Genomic DNA, 19616 nt, shown 5'->3' with positions numbered 1-19616 from the left:
TTCCTTTTCTCATGTGTTTCATTTTATAGGAGAGAAGAAATACAACTAGACGGGACGTTCGTGTGTGGAAACCTAATCCTATTGACAGCTTTTCATGTAAATTGATCTTTAGAGTGCTGTTAGATCCCTCTTCGGTTAGTAAGTCGGTCTTTGATGTGGTTTGGTCTCAGGAGGATTAAGATACCAAAGAAAATCAAGTTCTCTACCAGATAGGTTTTTCTTGGCCGTGTGAACACTTTGAATAGACTTGTAAGAAAGATGGTCCCGTTAACAGGTCCTTGTTGTATTCTCTGCTAGAGGGCCGAGGAAAACCTGGATCACATTCTTTGGGGTTGCCAATTTCCGATGTCCATGTGGAGTTGCTTCATATAAAAGTTTGAGATTCAGATTGTTGGCCAAAGGGATATTCATGCAATGATGGAAGGAATTCCTCTTTCATCCGCCTTTTAGAGAGAGGTCATTTGTTGGGTTTGCTAGGGTGTGGAATGTGTTTGAGAAGTTTGGGGAGAGAGACAATAGGATGTTTAGGGGATTGGACAAGGACCCTAGCGAGGTTTGGTCCTTGGTGAGATTTCGGGTTTCACTTTTTTTTTTTTTCTTTTGAAAAGGAAACATAGATTTCAATGATAGTAAAAGGGATTAAAAAAGGAGAGCTTATGTACAGCTTCATCAAAACAGAAGAAACACCAATTGAACACAATAGTAGTACAATGTAGTTATATGAAGCAGAATAATCAACAAAGGACAATGAACAAACATTATAATGTTGAGATAAAAGCATTCTGGTTTAGGCAAATGTCTTGAATAGAGTAATTTGCATAGAGTGAAGATAGAGATGACCAAGAAGAAGCTAGGAACCGTGTTGAGGCAAAACAGTCTGACCATGCAGGAGATTTATTGTGGAAAGACTCTCTGATTCCTTTCAAACCATAATTCGGATAGCAAAGCTTTGACTGCATTAGACCATAAAATATGATTTTTTGAGTAGGATCCCCACTCAACACAGAGAGAATATTATCTTTAAAGCAAGAGCTAAACACCCAAGAAATATGAAAAAATGAGAATAGCTTCCACCAACATTCACTTGAGAAGAAGAAAAAACGGAAAATAAATGTTGTAAATCCTCCCCTGCAGCTGGCAAAGTGAACAAAATTGAAAGAGAGAGCATGAGCATGGAGTTTTCGTTGAAGAGTTGCAGCACAGCTTAAGGTACCAAAAAGCCCAGAATGTTTACTCTCTTTGGACTGTTTGATTTCCAGAGTGCTTGATGGAATGTCTTTGTCAAGGGGTGGAGAGGTATTTAAGAACTTCGTTAGAGATTTAACCAAAAAAGTTCCTGAAGGATCCAAAGACCATACCCTTAATACTGAGGTTGGAGATATGGCTTTGACTTGTAATCCACTAAGAAGAAGCTGAAATTCTTCAATTTCCTCATCTTTTAGTGCATGGTGGAATGCGGGGCTCCATGAAGATGCTGAAGAATCCCAGAACGTACTAACTTTGGCCTCAGGATTGGCAGAAATTCGGTAAGATCAGGGAAAGCAAGGCTGAAAGGTTGAGCTAAGCACCAAGAATCCTTCCAGAATGCGATTCTTTGACCATCACCTAGCTTAAAAGATACAAGGTGGTTGAAAGAGCTCCATTTTTTCGAGATACTAATCCAGGGGCTGTGAAGACAAACCGGATTTTCCAGAAGTGTGCGAATGAGAGGAGTCAGATCAATGGATGCTTCTCACTATTTTACAACAGAAAGTATTTGGTTCAGTCAAAAATCTCCAATTCCATTTAAAAAGAAGAGCTGAGTTCCTATTTTTCAGGTTTCCTATCCCAAGACCCCCATTCTCCATAGCTTGTGAACAGATTTTCCAGTTTACCAAGTGATTTATTTTGCCGTCCTTCCCAAAATAATTGCACATAGTTCTCTCTAACTCTGCTACCACCGAGCTTGGCATTTCAAAGATAGACATATAATAAGTTCAGAGGTTCGCCAGCACTGAATTGCAAAGGGTTAAGCGAACACCACGTTACAGATCATACCTTTTCCAGCGGTCTAATTTTGAATAAATTTATCGATAATGAGCTGCCAAAACGAATGTTTTTTAGGTAGCCTCCTAGTGGAAGTCCCAATTACAATCAAAGCTTTGCAAGCTAGTCAGCTGGCTGTAGCAATCATCAAGGTATCTTCATCCACGTTGACCCCATAAAGTGCAGATTTCTCCCAATTTACTTTCTGACTAGAGCATCGTACAAAGAAACCAATTGATTTAATCAGAGTGTTTAGACTTGATTCATCAAATTTGCAAAATAGAAGGGTATCATCAGCAACTGTAAGATGGAGAGGTGCATTTTGTCTTTTCCGACCAAAAGTCCTTCAAACAAACCATTTCCATGAATCTGAGAGATCAAGGAACTAAGTAATTCACTTATGATGAGGAACGAGAAGGGTGACAACAGATCACCTTGTTGGATACCTTTAGTTGCTGAATTGCGGCCTCTTGGTCTTCCATTAATAAAAACAAAGAACATAGCATTCCTAATGCAGCCATCGATCCATTCAATCCATTTAGGGTGAAATCCCATCATCGGGAGTGAAGACTCTAAGTAGCTCCAATCCACCCTATTGAAACCTTTTTCTAGGTCAAGTTTTAGGACCCACCCTTTTTCTTTCTTGCACGATAGCCTTCAACAGCCTCATTTGCTATAAGAACCGGGTCTAGGATTTGGCAATCTCCAATGAAGGCACTTTGAGTGTTGGCAATGAGTGATGGCATGACCTTTCAATCTTTCTGCTGATACTTTTGCAATAATTTCATAAGAGGAGGTAGTAAGACTGATTGGCCTGAAGTCTGACATGGAATGAACCTTGCTTCTTTGGGATAAGGAAGATAAAGTTTTCCTTTATGCAAGAACTGAGCCTGCCATTTACATGGAATTCTGCTAGACCTCCAATACTGTTCACATATAATAGAAAAAATAAAAATAATAGTGAAGCCACACGTGGGAGTGTAGGAGGTAGTAATGAAGATGGGGACCACTCTGGTGGGGCCCATTTAGTTAGTTGGCAAAACAGAATAAAAGGAACGAAAGAGGAGAGAGAGAGGATCGAGTATTTTCTGGAGAAGAAGAGTAGCTGCATTCCTCCTTGCACGGGAAGGGTAGGCAGGGGTTCAGGTTCTTGTGTTGATCTTGTTTTCCTTTGTTATTGTTTTGGAGTAATTAGTGTCTATATTGTTACTGTTTGATCATCCTTGATCATTGTTCTGTTATTTCTTGAATATTTTCATATTGTAATCGTTGAGGAATATCAATATATTAAGATACTGCTGTAGTATCTTTACAAATTCACCAAACAATCTTTGAAAAGTATCCTTGAATAGCAACCAGAAGTGCAAAAAGAATTCTATTGTGTAACCATCTGGGCTTGGAGCTTTATTTTCCCAAGAACTTTGATTGCTTGGAGAATTTCTTCAATTCGGAAAGGTGCTATTAGGAGGGAGTTTTGAGATGTGCTAACTTGACTCCATGAGAGGTTGAAGGGAATGATGCAAGCACCAAGAAGCTTTGTATGTAAGGAGTTGAAATAATTCATGATGTCTTCTTTAATCGCAATGAAGAAACGTAAAGGGATACCATCCGCTGAAAACAATTCAGTTACCAAACAAATAATTATCCAAACGTTTCACGTTTCACTTTAGACTTTGGCTTCAAAACTTTTGGGTAATTACTTGTTTGGTAACATCTTACTTAGAGGAAACTCTTTAAGGAGAGGTTTTTTTTTTTTCTGTATGCCCTTGTTTTATATTTGTTTATCCTTTCTCAATCAAAGTTGTTCTCGTTAAAAAATCATTACCTTAACCTTGTTTGAAATTTTAACCTCCAAAGAAAAAACAAAGGGATAACAAAGGAGAAACGGCAGACAAAATGTGATCAAAAGAATGACATGAGAAGACCTAGAATGATCAGGGACCAACAGTTAACATCCCTTCTCCCAAGAAACACATGTGAGTCTAAAAAGAGCAAAAGAAAATCTGTCACTTCGTGCATCTCTTAAGTCTTAATTAGACAGAAAATGCAAGAGATCTGAAGAGATTGAAGAAGGGACAGAGGAAAGCCACTAGCCACATGAAGGCCACAAAATGCAGACTCTCGTTTGAACAACAACCTCAAAAATAACGAACACAGAAGTTCATACCCCACCCAATAATCCTCCCAAAAATAAACCTTCAGGTGCAAGTGATGAACTAAGTGGAAAAAGGAAAAACAGAAAAGGTAAGTTGCCAGAAAGTTTTGCTAAGGCCTCCTCTTGATCCACAATTTGCACCTCAATCAAAAGGATGAGGGCCAGATCTACTCATAATCACCCTAGACCACATGTTACTCTATGAAGAGGCGCCACAACCACTTAGCCAGAAAAGCCTCTTACGAAGTCTTAAGCTCTTGATGCCTAGGCCTCCAAACACCGCCTCTCATTTGATCAGGTGCCCCCTCTACAGGATGAGGGCCAAAGTCCCCTTGCAGGAAAACTGACCCCTTAGCTTTCCATTAACAGAAGTCGAGAAGTTACTGTCCTAGCACAATTCCACATCCACGCTCTCCATTCAACCCAAAACCTTTCTTTTCCAAAACTCTACCCAATGAGTTCCGATCATTTTCCAACATCAATTTTTGAGGCCAAAAGTCAACTTAAAGTTTCAAAAGAGACCCATTAAAAAAATCAATATTATAGAAAAACTAATGAGGAACCCTTTGGAGATTTCATTAATCAATAAAAATGTTTCTTATTAAAAAAAAAAAGAAAAAGAATAAGAAAAACAAATTCTAAGGTTAAAGTTCATCAGATAGTTGGAGTATGTAGATCGATATGAGAGCCAACTAAAGTTTGTAGATCGATATCGCTAAAACAATAAAATATTAATTTTCTCTTATTAAAAATGTGTGAAAGTTACATACAATTCCTTAAATAGAGGAGCTTCAACATGGCTTAGCTCAAGGCAAAGAAATCTTCCTCCTCGTCTTAGAACCCTGTAAACAAACACATTTAGAAAGTAAAACACTATTTCCAAAAAAGAAAAATTCAAGAACACGAGCCTTTCTTTTAGATAGTTCAATAAGTGAAAATTAATCATAATCAAAGGGGAAAGAGTGAAGACGAGTTATCTATTCTCCACATTCAAGTGCCAAAAGAGATTACTACACATAACCACCCAATAGATTTAAATCAAAGAAGAGAATACTTACACAAATCTTTGGATAAAAAGGGCTTGCCATAGAGTTAAAAGTCGGAAAGGAATCAGAAATTTTGATAACGAGTTCCTTATTATTATTATTATGACTACTTGGTGTAGATCCATGGTAATTTTTATCAAAGAACTCTCTGCCTTTAATTGCTGAGGGACTATGTATTTATCGATGAATTTTAAGTAGTTACTAGGGGTAGTTATAAGTGGTTAGGCAGCTGGATGACTAATCAATTACAACTGATTAGTTAGCTTCTTTAACAGTTTTTTCTAACAGTTTATAACAGTCTTTTTAACAGCTTCAACAGACTATTTAATGATTGTTTAACAATTATTCTAATTACATTATTTACATCATTCCACCCCCTTAGAATGAACTTGCCCTGAACTCCATTAGTGTGCAAGCTTGATCTCGTCCAGTGCACAGTAAGGCTTTAAGTCGGCAACGTTGAATATCGGGTGTAAGTTCATATCTGGTGGTAGTTCCACTTTCAAAATGTTTTCTCCATATTCTTCTAGGATTGGGCAAAGCTAATATTTTTTCGAAGATTGATCTAAAAAGTGGCTACCAATTTGAGGAATAAGGAACCTGTATTTTACAGTTATTCGATTAATTGCTCTGCTGTCTACACACATCCTCCAACTTCCATCTTTCTTAGGTGTGAGTAGAGCTGGTACTGCATAGGGGCTTAGACTTGGCTTAATGTGTCCTTTCTTCAATAGTTCTTCAATATGTTCATGAAGAATCTGATATTCACGAGGACTCATTCGATAGTGGGCCAGATTCGACAAAGATGCTCCTAGAATCAAGTCTATTTGGTGCTGAATATCTCGTAAAGGTGGTAAGCCATGTGGTTCTTTTTTCAAGGGAGGAAATTCAGCAAGTAATTGCTGTAACTCAGGTTCCATAATTCCCAGTTTTTCGACCAAGGATGTCTCGTTCTCTTTCATTGATCAATTTCTGTCAGTGCCACTGACAGTGGTAAATAGCTACCCCTTAGTCTTCATATTCTTTGCTCCATTATTTTTTGATAGAGAAAGTAGAACAATCTTCTTCCCCATCCAATAGAACTCATAGGTATTTTATCTCCTCTTATGCAAGGTTTGAGTGTCGTGTTGCCATGGTCTTCCTAGGAGCAAATGACATACGTCCATGTCAATTACATCACAAATAATTTGATCTTTGTATCCACTTCCAATGGAAAGTGGCACGGTTGCAAATTTCACTCACTAAAGTTTCTCCACCCTTCTTTATCCAACCAATCTTGTAGGGATTAGGATGTGTTTCTGCCTTCAGATTTAGAGCAGTTACAAGCCTCTTTGCTATGAAATTCTCACTGCTTCTGCTATCAATAATCACGTCACACACCTTCGCATTGATCGTGCATCTGGTTTTGAACAAACAGTGGCGCTGAAAATTGGTTTCTTCTTTAGGGGCAATTAGGACTCTTTGTATAACGCAGGATATCCTATCACCATCATCAGCTTCAATTAATTTGATTTCTTCTTCCACTGTTTTTCTGTCATCACTTGCTTAATCATACTCTTCTTCAGCCAAAGCTATCGTCTTTCGTTGAGGACAAGTATTAGATAAATGACCAGTTTGGCCACACCTAAAACACTTGCCTAATGATGGCCGATTGTAGTTATTCTGAACCTTTCCCTTGCCTGCGTTTTCTTTCTTCTTGGCTGCCTCTTGTGCTTCAACATCTTTGCCTTTTTTTGCAATAGATGTTGAAGGTTGCTCATTTGCTTTATTATTGTAAGATTGCTTCTGGGAAAAATTCGTTTCCTATATATTCTCTGTTAGTATTCTTCAATCTTGCAACCATCATTTCTTCTACAGTTTCTGCAAGAGAAATAGCTTCAAATAAAAAACGGAATGGCTGTAATTTTACCTTTTCCCTTATATTAAATCTTAGGCCACCATTGAACCGTGCAATCTGATGTTGTTCATTCTCACTCAGATTGGTTCTAGCACTTAGTCTGTGAAATTCTTAAATGTATTCTGCTACTCATTTGCTTCCTTGGCGACAGTTTTGATACTGATTATATAGTGTTTGTTCATAGTTTGGAGGTAAAAAGCATGCTTTTAGGAGTTTTTTCATCTTCTCCCATGAGCGAATAGGTGGCTTGCCATATCTTTGTTTGTTTATTTCAAGCTGATCCCACCATGCCGAAGCTCCTCCACATAACTTTAGAGCCACCGGGTGCACTTTCTTTCTATCGGGAGTGTTAGAATTAGTACTTTTGGAAAGAATAAAATATACTTTTGGAAAAAATAAAATATAAGATTTTATTTCCTAAATCTTTTCCTTTCTTATTCTTATTGTACTCTATTTATACTCCCTTTGTACCTATTGTTTTTTTTCATAAGAAAAATAATAAAAACTAAAGTATCGTGGTTTTTCTCCCGGTTCTCGGGTTTCCACGTAAGTCTCGGGTTGTTGTTAATTGCTTTCAATATGGTATCAGAGCAAAGCAATAACGAAACCCTAGAAAATAACCTAGGAGAAACCCAGATCGAAACTGAACCCGTCACCGTCGCCGCCGCCGCCGCCGCCGGAATCGCCGCCGTCGCCGCCGCCATGGAGAAACTGCTCCAGAACCTACAGAAACCGCCGATCTACCCAACGGGAGTGGTTCCGCAGCCGTACGCGCCGCCGTCTGACCAGAAGTTGATTCACGCGCCGCTCGTGTCCGGCGCGTGGGCCCACGCGCCGCCGCCGTTTCACGTCACCGCACATCCCGTTCCCTTCTACGCGCCGTCGGATGTCCAGCCGTCAAACCCTTCTGGCCATCCGCATCCTCATGCGCCATCTACGAGCTTCGGACAGCATCCCTCAACCGTAAATCTGTCAAATCAGTACAGTAAGCAGCAGCTGTACGTTGACCCTTTACAGCAACCGCTGTTTTCTGGTAACGGAATTGATCAACCCCAAAACAGATCGGACATTGAAGCGGGCGAATCTTCAACGCATTCCAAACCAACCGAGTTGCCGATGTATTCCAAGAACCCGGTAACTTCGTTCCCTAATTCACAGTCAAATTATATAACTGGCTCTTTGGGTTCGTCTACAGGGAATTTTTCAGGCGAAAAATTAAATGGTCAAAATTATTTTTCTTGGTCACAATCAATAAAGATGTTCCTTGAAGGTCGATACCAGTTCGGATTCTTAACTGGAGAGACTGTACGTCCTCCACCAGGAGACGCCTTGGAACGACTCTGGAAAGGAGAGGACTCACTTATTCGGTCCATGCTGATTAATAGTATGGAACCACAGATCGGCAAGCCTTTACTATATGCAGCCACAGCAAAAGATTTGTGGGATACAACTCAGACCCTTTACTCGAAACGACAGAATGCCTCTCGGTTATATACACTGCGAAAACAGGTCCATAATTGCAAACAAGGGACCCTGGACGTAACTACCTATTTTAACAAGCTCTCTCTCCTCTGGCAAGAGATGGATTTGTGCAGAGAGACAGTTTGGGACACACCAAATGACAGTACACAATATGCTAAACTTGAAGAGGCTGACCGTGTTTATGACTTCCTTGCAGGACTTAATCCCAAATTTGATAATGTTTGTGGTCGTATACTCGGACAAAGACCTCTTCCCTCCCTAATGGAAGTTTGTTTTGAAGTCCGCCTGGAAGAGGATCGCACTAATGCCATGGGTGTATTGACTACCCCTACCATCGACTCCGCAGCCTTTAGCGCTCGGTCCTCAAATCATGACAGTGACAAGAATAATGGGAAGTCAATTCCTGTGTGTGAGCACTGCAAGAAACAATGGCACACCAAGGATCAGTGTTGGAAACTCCACGGTCGTCCCCCAGGAGGTAAGAAACGGTCCTCCAACGAGAAACAGAACTCAGGACGTGCCTACATTAGTGAGACTACACCTGCTAGCACTTCTCAATCAACTGATCCTACTGTGAGCCAGACCAAGACTCCGACTCTGGGTGCCATTGCTCAGTCAGGTATGCCTCAATCCCTTGGGCTTATTAGCGTTGATGGGAAGAATCCCTGGATCTTAGACTCGGGGGCTACAGATCACTTGACAGGTTCTTCAGAACACTTTATCTCATATGCCCCGTGTGCCGGTAATGAAAAAATCCGAATAGCCGATGGCTCTCTAGCTCCGATCGCTGGCAAAGGACAAATAGTTCCCTTTGACGGTTTTGCTCTCCAGAATGTTTTGCATGTCCCTAAACTGTCTTACAATTTGTTATCTATAAGCAAGATCACTCGTGAGTTGCATTGTAAAGCTATCTTCTTACCTGAATCGGTTTATTTTCAGGACATGAGCTCGGGGAGGACGATTGGCACTGCCCGGCATAGCAGGGGACTTTACATCCTTGATGATGATACCTCATGTAGTAGTTTGTCTAGGGTTAGTTTACTGTCATCCTACTTTAGCACTTCTGAACAAGACTGTATGTTGTGGCATTTTCGACTGGGCCACCCAAACTTTACATATATGCAACATTTATTTCCCCACCTTTTTTCTAAAGTTGATGTCTCTTCTCTATCTTGTGATGTGTGTATCCGGGCAAAACAACATCGAGTCTCTTTTCCCTCACAACCATATAAACCTACACAACCGTTTAACCTCATCCATAGTGACGTTTGGGGTCCTTCCAAGGTCACCACCTCCTCGGGAAAGCAGTGGTTTGTAACTTTCATTGATGACCATACCCGTCTCACCTGGGTCTACCTTATCTCAGATAAATCCGAGGTTCCATCCATTTTCCAAAACTTCTATCATACTATCAAAACACAATTTCATACAAAAATTGCAATTCTTCGAAGTGATAATGGTCGGGAATTCCAAAACCATAACCTTAGTGAATTTCTAGCCTCCAAGGGGATTGTTCACCAAACCTCATGTGCCTACACTCCTCAACAAAATGGAGTGGCCGAACGAAAAAACCGACACCTTGTGGAAGTAGCCCGTTCACTTATGCTTTCCACTTCCCTTCCATCATACCTGTGGGGAGATGCTATTCTTACAGCTGCTCACTTAATCAATAGAATGCCTTCTCGTATCCTCCACCTTCAGACTCCCTTAGATTGTCTTAAGGAGTCTTACCCCTCTACTCGTCTTGTTTCTGAGGTTCCTCTTCGTGTGTTTGGGTGCACCGCCTATGTCCATAATTTCGGCCCTAATCAGACCAAATTTACCCCTCGGGCTCAGGCCTGTGTGTTTGTTGGGTATCCCCTTCACCAACACGGTTATAAATGTTTTCACCCGCCGTCTAGGAAATATTTTGTCACTATGGACGTTACTTTCTGTGAAAACCGACCCTACTTTCCTGTTAGCCATCTTCAGGGGGAGAATGTGAGTGAAGAGTCTAACAACACCTTTGAATTTGTTGAACCTACTCTTATTACCGTGTCTGACATTGATCCTCATCCCATAATCTTACCCACAAACCAAGTTCCCTGGAAAACATATTACAGGAGGAATCTCAGAAAGGAAGTTGGGTCCCCTACTAGTCAACCGCCGGCTCCAGTCCAAAATTTCGAACCTCCTCGAGACCAAGGTATGGAAAACCCTACAAAACCTTGTACTAATAATACAATGAGTGAGAATGACAAGTCTGATATTGCTGTTCTTGAAAATATGGAAGAAAAGAACTGTGATGATGAGACTGAGGTTAGAATAGAAACCAGTAACGATGAAGCTGAACAGGGTCATACAAGAAAACTTGATGAGTATGATCCCTCTCTTGACATTCCAATTGCATTGAGAAAAGGTACCAGATCATGCACTAAACATCCCATTTGCAACTATGTTTCCTATGATAATCTCTCTCCACAGTTTAGAGCGTTTACAGCAAACCTTGACTCTACCATAATACCGAAAAATATCTACACTGCTCTAGAGTGTCCTGAATGGAAGAATGCTGTTATGGAAGAGATGAAGGCTCTCGAAAAGAATAGAACTTGGGAGATCTGTGCTCTACCCAAGGGACATAAAACTGTAGGATGCAAATGGGTATTCTCTCTCAAATACAAAGCAGATGGTACGCTTGATAGACACAAGGCAAGGTTAGTTGCAAAGGGGTTCACTCAAACCTATGGTATTGACTATTCGGAAACTTTTTCTCCAGTTGCTAAATTGAATACTGTTAGAGTCCTGCTATCTGTTGCTGTGAACAAAGATTGGCCTCTATACCAGCTGGATGTTAAAAATGCTTTTTTGAATGGAGACCTTGTGGAGGAAGTCTACATGAGCCCCCCACCAGGATTTGAAGCCCAATTTGGTCAGGAGGTGTGTAAACTCCAAAAATTTCTATATGGTCTGAAACAGTCTCCGAGAGCATGGTTTGACAGATTCACTACCTTTGTCAAGTCCCAAGGGTACAGTCAAGGGCACTCTGACCATACTTTATTTACAAAGGCTTCCAAAACAGGAAAGATAGCTATTCTAATTGTTTATGTGGATGACATTGTTTTGACTGGAGATGATCAAACAGAAATCAGTCAACTAAAGCAGAGAATGGGTGATGAATTTGAAATCAAAGACTTGGGCAATCTGAAATATTTCCTTGGAATGGAGGTGGCTAGATCAAAAGAAGGTATTTCCGTGTCTCAGAGAAAATACACCCTTGATTTGCTAACCGAGACAGGTATGTTGGGATGTCGTCCTGCTGATACTCCTATTGAATTCAACTGTAAACTAGGAAACTCTGATGATCAAGTTCCAGTTGATAAAGAACAATATCAGCGCCTTGTAGGTAAATTAATTTACTTATCCCATACTCGTCCGGATATTTCCTTTGCTGTGAGTGTTGTCAGCCAGTTTATGCAGGCTCCCTATGAGAAACATATGGAAGCTGTTAACAGAATCCTGAGATACTTGAAAAATACACCTGGTAAAGGGTTGATGTTTAGAAAAACAAATAGAAAGACCATTGAGGCATATACTGACTCAGATTGGGCAGGATCTGTTATTGATAGAAAGTCTACATCCGGTTATTGTACCTTTGTTTGGGGCAATCTTGTAACTTGGAGGAGTAAGAAGCAAAGTGTTGTGGCCAGGAGCAGTGCTGAGGCTGAATACAGAGCTATGAGTCTGGGAATATGTGAGGAAATTTGGCTCCAGAAAGTCTTGTCAGATCTTCATCAGGAATGTGAGACACCATTGAAGCTTTTTTGTGATAATAAAGCCGCTATTAGTATTGCTAACAACCCAGTGCAACATGATAGAACTAAACATGTTGAGATTGATCGGCATTTCATCAAAGAAAGACTTGACAGTGGAAGCATATGCATTCCGTACATTCCTTCAAGCCAACAGATTGCTGATGTTCTTACCAAGGGGCTTCTCCGACCACACTTCGACCTTTGCGTTAGCAAGTTGGGACTCATTGATATTTACCTCCCAACTTGAGGGGGAGTGTTAGAATTAGTACTTTTGGAAAGAATAAAATATACTTTTGGAAAAAATAAAATATAAGATTTTATTTCCTAAATCTTTTCCTTTCTTATTCTTATTGTACTCTATTTATACTCCCTTTGTACCTATTGTTTTTGTTCATAAGAAAAATAATAAAAACTAAAGTATCGTGGTTTTTCTCCCGGTTCTCGGGTTTCCACGTAAGTCTCGGGTTGTTGTTAATTGCTTTCAATAGGGAGTATCCATATAATTGAAGAAATATTCAGTGTTTTTAATCCAATCCAAAAAAGATTCAATATCACGCTTACCGTTATAGGTTGGAAGATCAATTTTCATCTTATAATCATGATGAACTTCTCTTTGTGCTTCATGTCCTCTATAAACTTGTCTCATTCAAATATCTCCATTATCATTCCAAATATTTCCTTGCTCATCACTGCTGGAAGAATCACATTCTTGCCCATTTTGCCGAGCTTCATATTCCTCCATTGAATTATCGTCAGCATATCGTAGTGGATTCTCCATTGGCCTCCTTCTTTGGTCATGTCTTTGATTGGGCAAGTTTCTAAAATTCCTTCGAGCTCGTCGGCCTCCTCTGTTTCCATCGTTCTTGTTCCGGTTGTTATTTACGTTGGCTTCAATTCTTGCCGGAGCCAGTAGTCTGTCCATCCTTCGAGTTAGTGTCTCCAAAGTATCCATCACTCTATCAAACTTCTCGTGTAAATCTCCCAAGGAGTCTTCGAAGGCCAGCAAGTGCACTGTGGATGTCCTTGGAGAGAGGGTGTCGATCTCTTCCACCTTTTCTTGCTCAGGTTGTCCTCCGTGGCAGGGATTCCTCCTCTTCGGCCAGCCATCCGTCAGAGGATTGGGGCCGCTCTGATACCAAATGTGGTATAGATCCAATGGTAATTATTATCAAAGAACTCTCTGTCTTTAATTGCTGAGAGAGTATGTATTTATTGATGAATTTTAAGTAGTTACTAAGGGAGTTACAAGTGGTTAGGCAGCTGGATAACTAATCAGTTACAACTGATTAGTTAGCTTCTTTAACAGTCTTTTCTAACAGTTTATAACAGTCTTTTTAACAGCTTCAACAGACTGTTTAATGGCTGTTTAACAATTATTCTAATTACATTATTTACATCACTACTATTATTATTATTATTTAAAGGGAAACAAACTTTTTGTCAATAATGAAAAGACAAAGAGTTTCCCAGTTTGGTGATTGTTTGATATGAATTCCAAATCCTGTGAACACTTTCTTTATCCTCTCTTTCTGCTAGTTATAATAGCAATGAAATTTGTAACAATTGATGGCCTTCATGTGGGTCACAGATATATATTTTGTATTCTGTTTATGCAGTTATTTTCTGCCTATGGTCAACTCTCTTTGTTCTGCATAGCTTTTCAAATATCAATAAAAATTCAGTTCGTTTATGTTAGATGATATATAATTAAATTTTCCTTCACCTATTAACTTAAGCTTTGGGTCAATTGGCGATTAGATGGTATCAGAGCGAGTGTGTTCCAGAACACCATGTGTTCAAGCCCTTGCAATATTGTTTTCTCTCTAATTAATATTCATTTCTACTTGTTGGGTCTTCTTCATATTTCGAGCCTACAAGTAAAAAGGAGTGTTGGATGATATATAATTAAATTTGTCTTCGCCTATCAGTTTATGCTATTGGGTCAATTGGTGATTTAAGACTTTTTTTTAGAAATAAAAACAAAAATTATAATAAAAATGAGCTCCACAAAAAAAGGTAGAAAAGAGACGATTATTTGGCCTCTAGGCTACATTGCTCAAATCATGGGACATTCCCCTCAAGTTTGTGATTGAGAAGGATATATGACAAGACAAGTGATTGTCAATGTTCTGTCAGTGACACCTAAAAGCTGGAAACAACAGTCTGGCTCCACATTAGTAAACAGATGCACATCATACTTACCGATATTCAATGCTCTATTGAGAATGTCAATCCACACCCTTTAGGGTTGACCACTGGATGGGAATGAAGCTTTCTACAAGTGTTTTCCCAAGCTATTTGCCATTACTGAATCTAAACAGACCACCATTGCTGATGTTTGGAATATTGATAACTCATCTTGGGTGCTCAAGTCTGAAGTCTAGGTGAAACCTTAAGGAGGATGAAATTTCAGAATGGGAATCCTTAAATCAACTCATCCCCACTCTAAATCTTAGAATGCATGATGACATTTGGATCTGAAATTTGGAAAGTGGCTATTTTACTGTAAAGTCCTTGGTCATCGGTGAAGTTTTATGTGTCCGTTTCGAGCTTCAATTTAAAAGACCTTTTGTAAATATTCGTTAGACAACATTTTGGTTAGTTGGACTCCATTTCTTTGAGGGTTTTTCTTTTATGGGCTAGGTTGTTTGTATGCCCTTATATTCTTTAATTTTTTTCTCAATGAAAGTTCTATAAAAAAAAATGGTCCTCCCCTATCATGCAAAGCACTAAAGAAGTCCCTTCATGAACTGACATCAGCTTAAGTTGCCCCCATGGAAACCCTCAAACGGCTGAATAGTTAAACGTTGATCCAACCTCATACACATAATCAAATCACCTAGAGGAACTCTAGAGGGAGGTAAATGCAATCTCAGGTTGCCTTATACACATTCTCTATACCAAAATTGGTCTTATGCAACATAAACAATTCTTTTTTGCAAAAGAATTCATAAAAGATAGTTTCATGAGAAAATAAACTTTACCTGTAAGCTTCATCTAGAACCTTTTCAATGTGAGTAACATTTCTAATTCCAAATGCAATTGTGTAACCATCCATTGAATTATCTGGAAAACTTAAAGCTTCTGCATCTCCTTCCACCCATATAAGAGATCCTTCTTCTCCCAGACCTATAAGTTGAAAACATTACGATACTATTTTCCTGACAACAAATGTCATCTAGAAAATGCACAGTTCCAATCTTATCATATATTTACCCCTCTCAATGGCTCTCTTTTTTCCAACGCTTAACATACGTGGGTTGATGTCACAAACATATACTTGAGTTTGATCCTGCAAATCATCTTCTCGAACATCCTGCATTGCTCTACGTTTCACATCATTAATACGGTCTAGAATCCTGAAAGCAACATCACCTGCAATATGTGAGAAATTAATATGCCATCTAATAGTTGTCACATCTCTTATGCACAAAGAGACAGAAGTTCACGAGATGAACAAGTTGCCCTTTTATTCTTTCATTTTTTCTCAATGAAAAATCAATTGTTTCTATTTAAGAAAAAAAGTAGTCATTGCTTTGATATTCATCAAGGTTACTTACAACTAAAGAGGACTTCCATCGACAGTTTCACAATAGATAGCCAGAGAAATATTGCACCCTCACAAGTTTCTATTAACTAATAAATTATAATTGTTTTTTAATAGAAACACAGAAAGATTAGATTCCTCTTTTAATAGAAAACACAGGCTTCATCAATCAGCATAAACTAATGAAAAGCAAAGAAAAGAGTTATACATAATGTTAAAAACTATGAAGTTGAAAAATTACTCCATAGCCAAGCATTTTCAATATCTCTTATTTGCCATCACTTAAGGTTTACTAATTCGGCACTGATAAAGCAGAATGGTTTTTTCTCTTGCAAGCAATCAAGGAGATTTAGTGCATATGCCACTATATAAGTAGATAACACATTAATATAATGATTTTTTCTGCAAGAAACCAATTGTGGTCTTAATTCCTCGTTGGTACTTCAAAGAAATTACCTTCTCACATTTCACTACGTTCTCTGCCCTCTTTGTTCTGCAGATAACAAAGACTTGACATTTTCTTTTTCATTGCTGTTATTCTATGGCTTGTTTTGAAAAGGAGACAAGCCTCTTAAATTATTATCAATAAAAGAGCCTTTAGCTCAAAGTACAAGAGTATTATACTAAGAGCAAGAGAAAAGAGAAAATCCAGACTACCTCTACAAAAAAAGCTACAAAACAAATTCAAGCTAAACATAGAAGAGATCAAGCTAAACAAAACCATATCCAAATAAATCAAATTACAAAGCATAATGCAAAATCCTCTCGTAAAGAACTAAATTGAAACTAAAAACTCTCAAGAAGATGCAACCCGCTGCCTCGAAACTGCCTTAACCAAAATAATCCATATTCCAGAGGAAGCTCGAAGAAGTCTTCCCCTCTTCAACATCGGCGTGAAGGAATTACTTGCCACCCATATGAAAGAAAATCCAAGAATGACTGACGGTGGTCTTACATTGAGGAAAAATACAATAAACTGCTAAAAAATCAAATTAGAATAATTTCACAATCAGCTACTAATGATTTTAAATGATTTGATATTTCGCAAGACTGGGGACAAAAACGAGTAGCAGACAGAAATTTTGCAGATCCTGGCTCTTCCTCACATTGAAACAGGGCATTGAGATCGGTTTCTAGAGGCTCAAAATGTTTTTGACTTTCAAGTTCAGTTGACCTATCCAAATGCTCCAATTCCTCACTACTAACGCTGAAAGGAGAATCAAAAAAGGCTCGCCCTTCTTGTTGAATTGATTGAGAGGGGTTTTGCTTGGGGAGCCCTTCAAAAATTTTACCTTGGAGTTAGGCAAAGAGAACTAAGAGTACTTAAACTGGGTAGAGTGGGGATGATGAGAAAATGATTTAGAAGAACAAGTTGGGGCTAGAATTTTGGGTACAACTGACTTCTAATAAATCAGGATTAGCCTCTCCAAATAGTTTGGAGCTGCTGGAAAAAGTTGACAGAGAATGGGCAGTATTTTTCTTAAGCAAAACGGGTACTTGATCATCTAAAATATGGGCTTTTAAGGACTGCTTTGCCATGATCTTCTTTGATTTCTTCTTCCAGATAAAATACTTTGGAAATGGCTTGAGGTAATGAGGGAAGATCTTGGAATAATTCTTTCTTTTCAAATTTCCTCGGGAGCCTTTTGATGAAGAAAAAAGAGAAGAAGAGGAGATGGTAGCTGAAGCTGAAGGGTTAATAGGGGCAGGTAGCCGTTGGTTTCTTTTGGAAAATAGCAGCTGAAATAATTTCAGCTTAGGATTGGAGGAAAGAGGATCACAAAAAAGAGGACTGCTGGCTGGTTGAGGGGACTTTCCAGCTGTAAAAGTTGACACAGCCAGATTTTTCTCTTTCTTCGTTAAAAGTGACTTTACAACAGCTTTTTTCTTGTTCCTTTCAAAACAAAATTTATTATGCTCTCTCCTTCTTAAGCGTGGCTCTTTGAATCCAACCAAGTTCACATTACTTTCCTTGGAGTCTAAATTTAAAACCACTGTTGCTTCAAGGTAGGTAAACGACGCCGGCAGGGCTAAAAACCGGTGAGTTCCCTGTTTCAAAGCTTCAAAAGGATTCCTCATATATGAAGGAATTTTTTTGGATTGACCTTAGATATTCCACCCCATCTGAGAAGAATGAATCATCAACAACTCATTCATCTTTTTAAGCCTAATTTAATCTCTGCAAGTTAAATGGGTTTGAAAAATCCTCAAATGATAAATGGCCCTTGGTTAATGGAGGAGACTCAATCTGTTCAAAATCACCAAAGTGTAAGAAAAAATTCCCTCGATCAAAGTTTGTTATTTCTAATGTAGCAGGTACAAAACCACATTGGTTTCTTTTTACTTGAATCTTTGCTTCAGAAATATTTAGAAGGTTGAGCGTTTCAAAAGCAATATTTTCTAGACCTCTAAAATGATCTCCTATAACTTTAAACGTTTGATTGCTCCAATAATCAAGAGGGAGGTTTTTTATTTTAATCCATCCTCCATAGCCTTCAATAACAGATGGTCTGCTATGTTTACTTTTACTCCATTTCTCAAACTTTAAATGAAAAGGACCCATTACTTGTCATACCTCTTCTTTTCCAACAAACTCTTCTAAAGACCCTTCATCCAATTTAATCAAAGCATTCTCTGTAAATAATGGATTAATGATTATCTTTGATTGAAAAAGATCTTCCAAAGTTTTTCTAATTTCCTTCCAATCATCAAATGCAAATAATCTTGAAATAATCCACAGATTATCGAAGTCTTCTTTTAAAACTTCTGGATTTTTAATGATCCAATGTTGAGTTGCATTCTGAAAATTTGAGGTCAGAATAGAGGAAGAAATACTCCGTTTTACCAATTCTTGAACAAAGGGTCTGGTAAGCATCACCTTTTCAGCATAACTTGCTCTTGATGACTTAAAAGGGGGCTGCAAGGAGGTCTAGAGATGATTTCTGTACCAACTCAAATAATCGTGCTTCGTCAAGAATCTTTCCAACATTTTGTGAAAGGAATTCCAACCTTGTCCAGAGATACCCGAACAAATATGGATGAAGGATACATTTTTGTTCCTCTTCCAAGCTACACACCCATAACCGAACCTACTTTTGACCCAAAATTTTAAGAGTCTTGTACTTCCAAAATCATCAAAACCATTTCAAAGAAGAAAACCATTCTCAGGGCCACGCAAGAATTCAGAAATTTCCTTTGAGAACCATCTGAATTAAGTGTCTGATGATGACAAGATCTTCCAAGCTTCCACGTTTTCTATATGGAAGTAATATTTGTCGAACCAAATGCAGTAAGGGACATTCACTACTTTGCATCTTTCAATTTCCATTTTCACCAAAACTAGACTGCTACTGAAAAAGGGATGGACGGGCTCTAGGGAACTTACCGGAGAAGAAGGATGACAAATGCCGGAGGAGAAAATAGGAGCTGGAGTGTGGTTAGGGACGAAAGGAAGGAAGGGAGGAGAGTCATTCTTTCTCTTGCCTTGTCTGTTTTTTATTCTATGGCTTGTTGGCACACGTTGTTCTTGGCTCCCAAGACTTTGTGGGTTTTTTGTGAGGTTTTTGTGATGATTTCAAAGCAAATATTATTCAGTTTATTGTGGGTCCTTGAAACTTCAATGTCAATTTTTGTGGTCTGATGTGGTCAAAATCATTCTTTGGAAATCTGGTTC

The 19616-nt window shown here is 38.8% G+C and overlaps 1 protein-coding gene across 4 annotated transcripts in view; it reads right to left on the bottom strand.

Annotated features, from left to right (window-relative positions):
* The window catches only part of LOC103501793 (2-methoxy-6-polyprenyl-1,4-benzoquinol methylase, mitochondrial), a 28988-nt gene that overhangs the window by 1454 nt on the left and 7918 nt on the right, over positions 1-19616 (bottom strand). For 3 of the 4 annotated variants that reach the window (XM_008465491.3, XM_017047705.2, XM_008465500.3), the window contains exons 5-7: positions 15613-15771; positions 15381-15525; positions 4951-5022 (exon numbers count right to left, since the gene is read on the bottom strand). In XM_008465491.3, the coding sequence (XP_008463713.2) occupies positions 4951-5022; positions 15381-15525; positions 15613-15771 (376 nt within the window). The remainder of the gene's footprint in view (positions 1-4950; positions 5023-15380; positions 15526-15612; positions 15772-19616) is intronic. The other variant, XM_051080587.1, reaches the window with a different exon arrangement.

This window comes from Cucumis melo, chromosome 12 (assembly GCF_025177605.1).
Source record: "Cucumis melo cultivar AY chromosome 12, USDA_Cmelo_AY_1.0, whole genome shotgun sequence".
NCBI classification, from domain to species: Eukaryota; Viridiplantae; Streptophyta; class Magnoliopsida; order Cucurbitales; family Cucurbitaceae; genus Cucumis; species Cucumis melo.
This window is presented reverse-complemented; position numbering and strand designations above follow the sequence as displayed.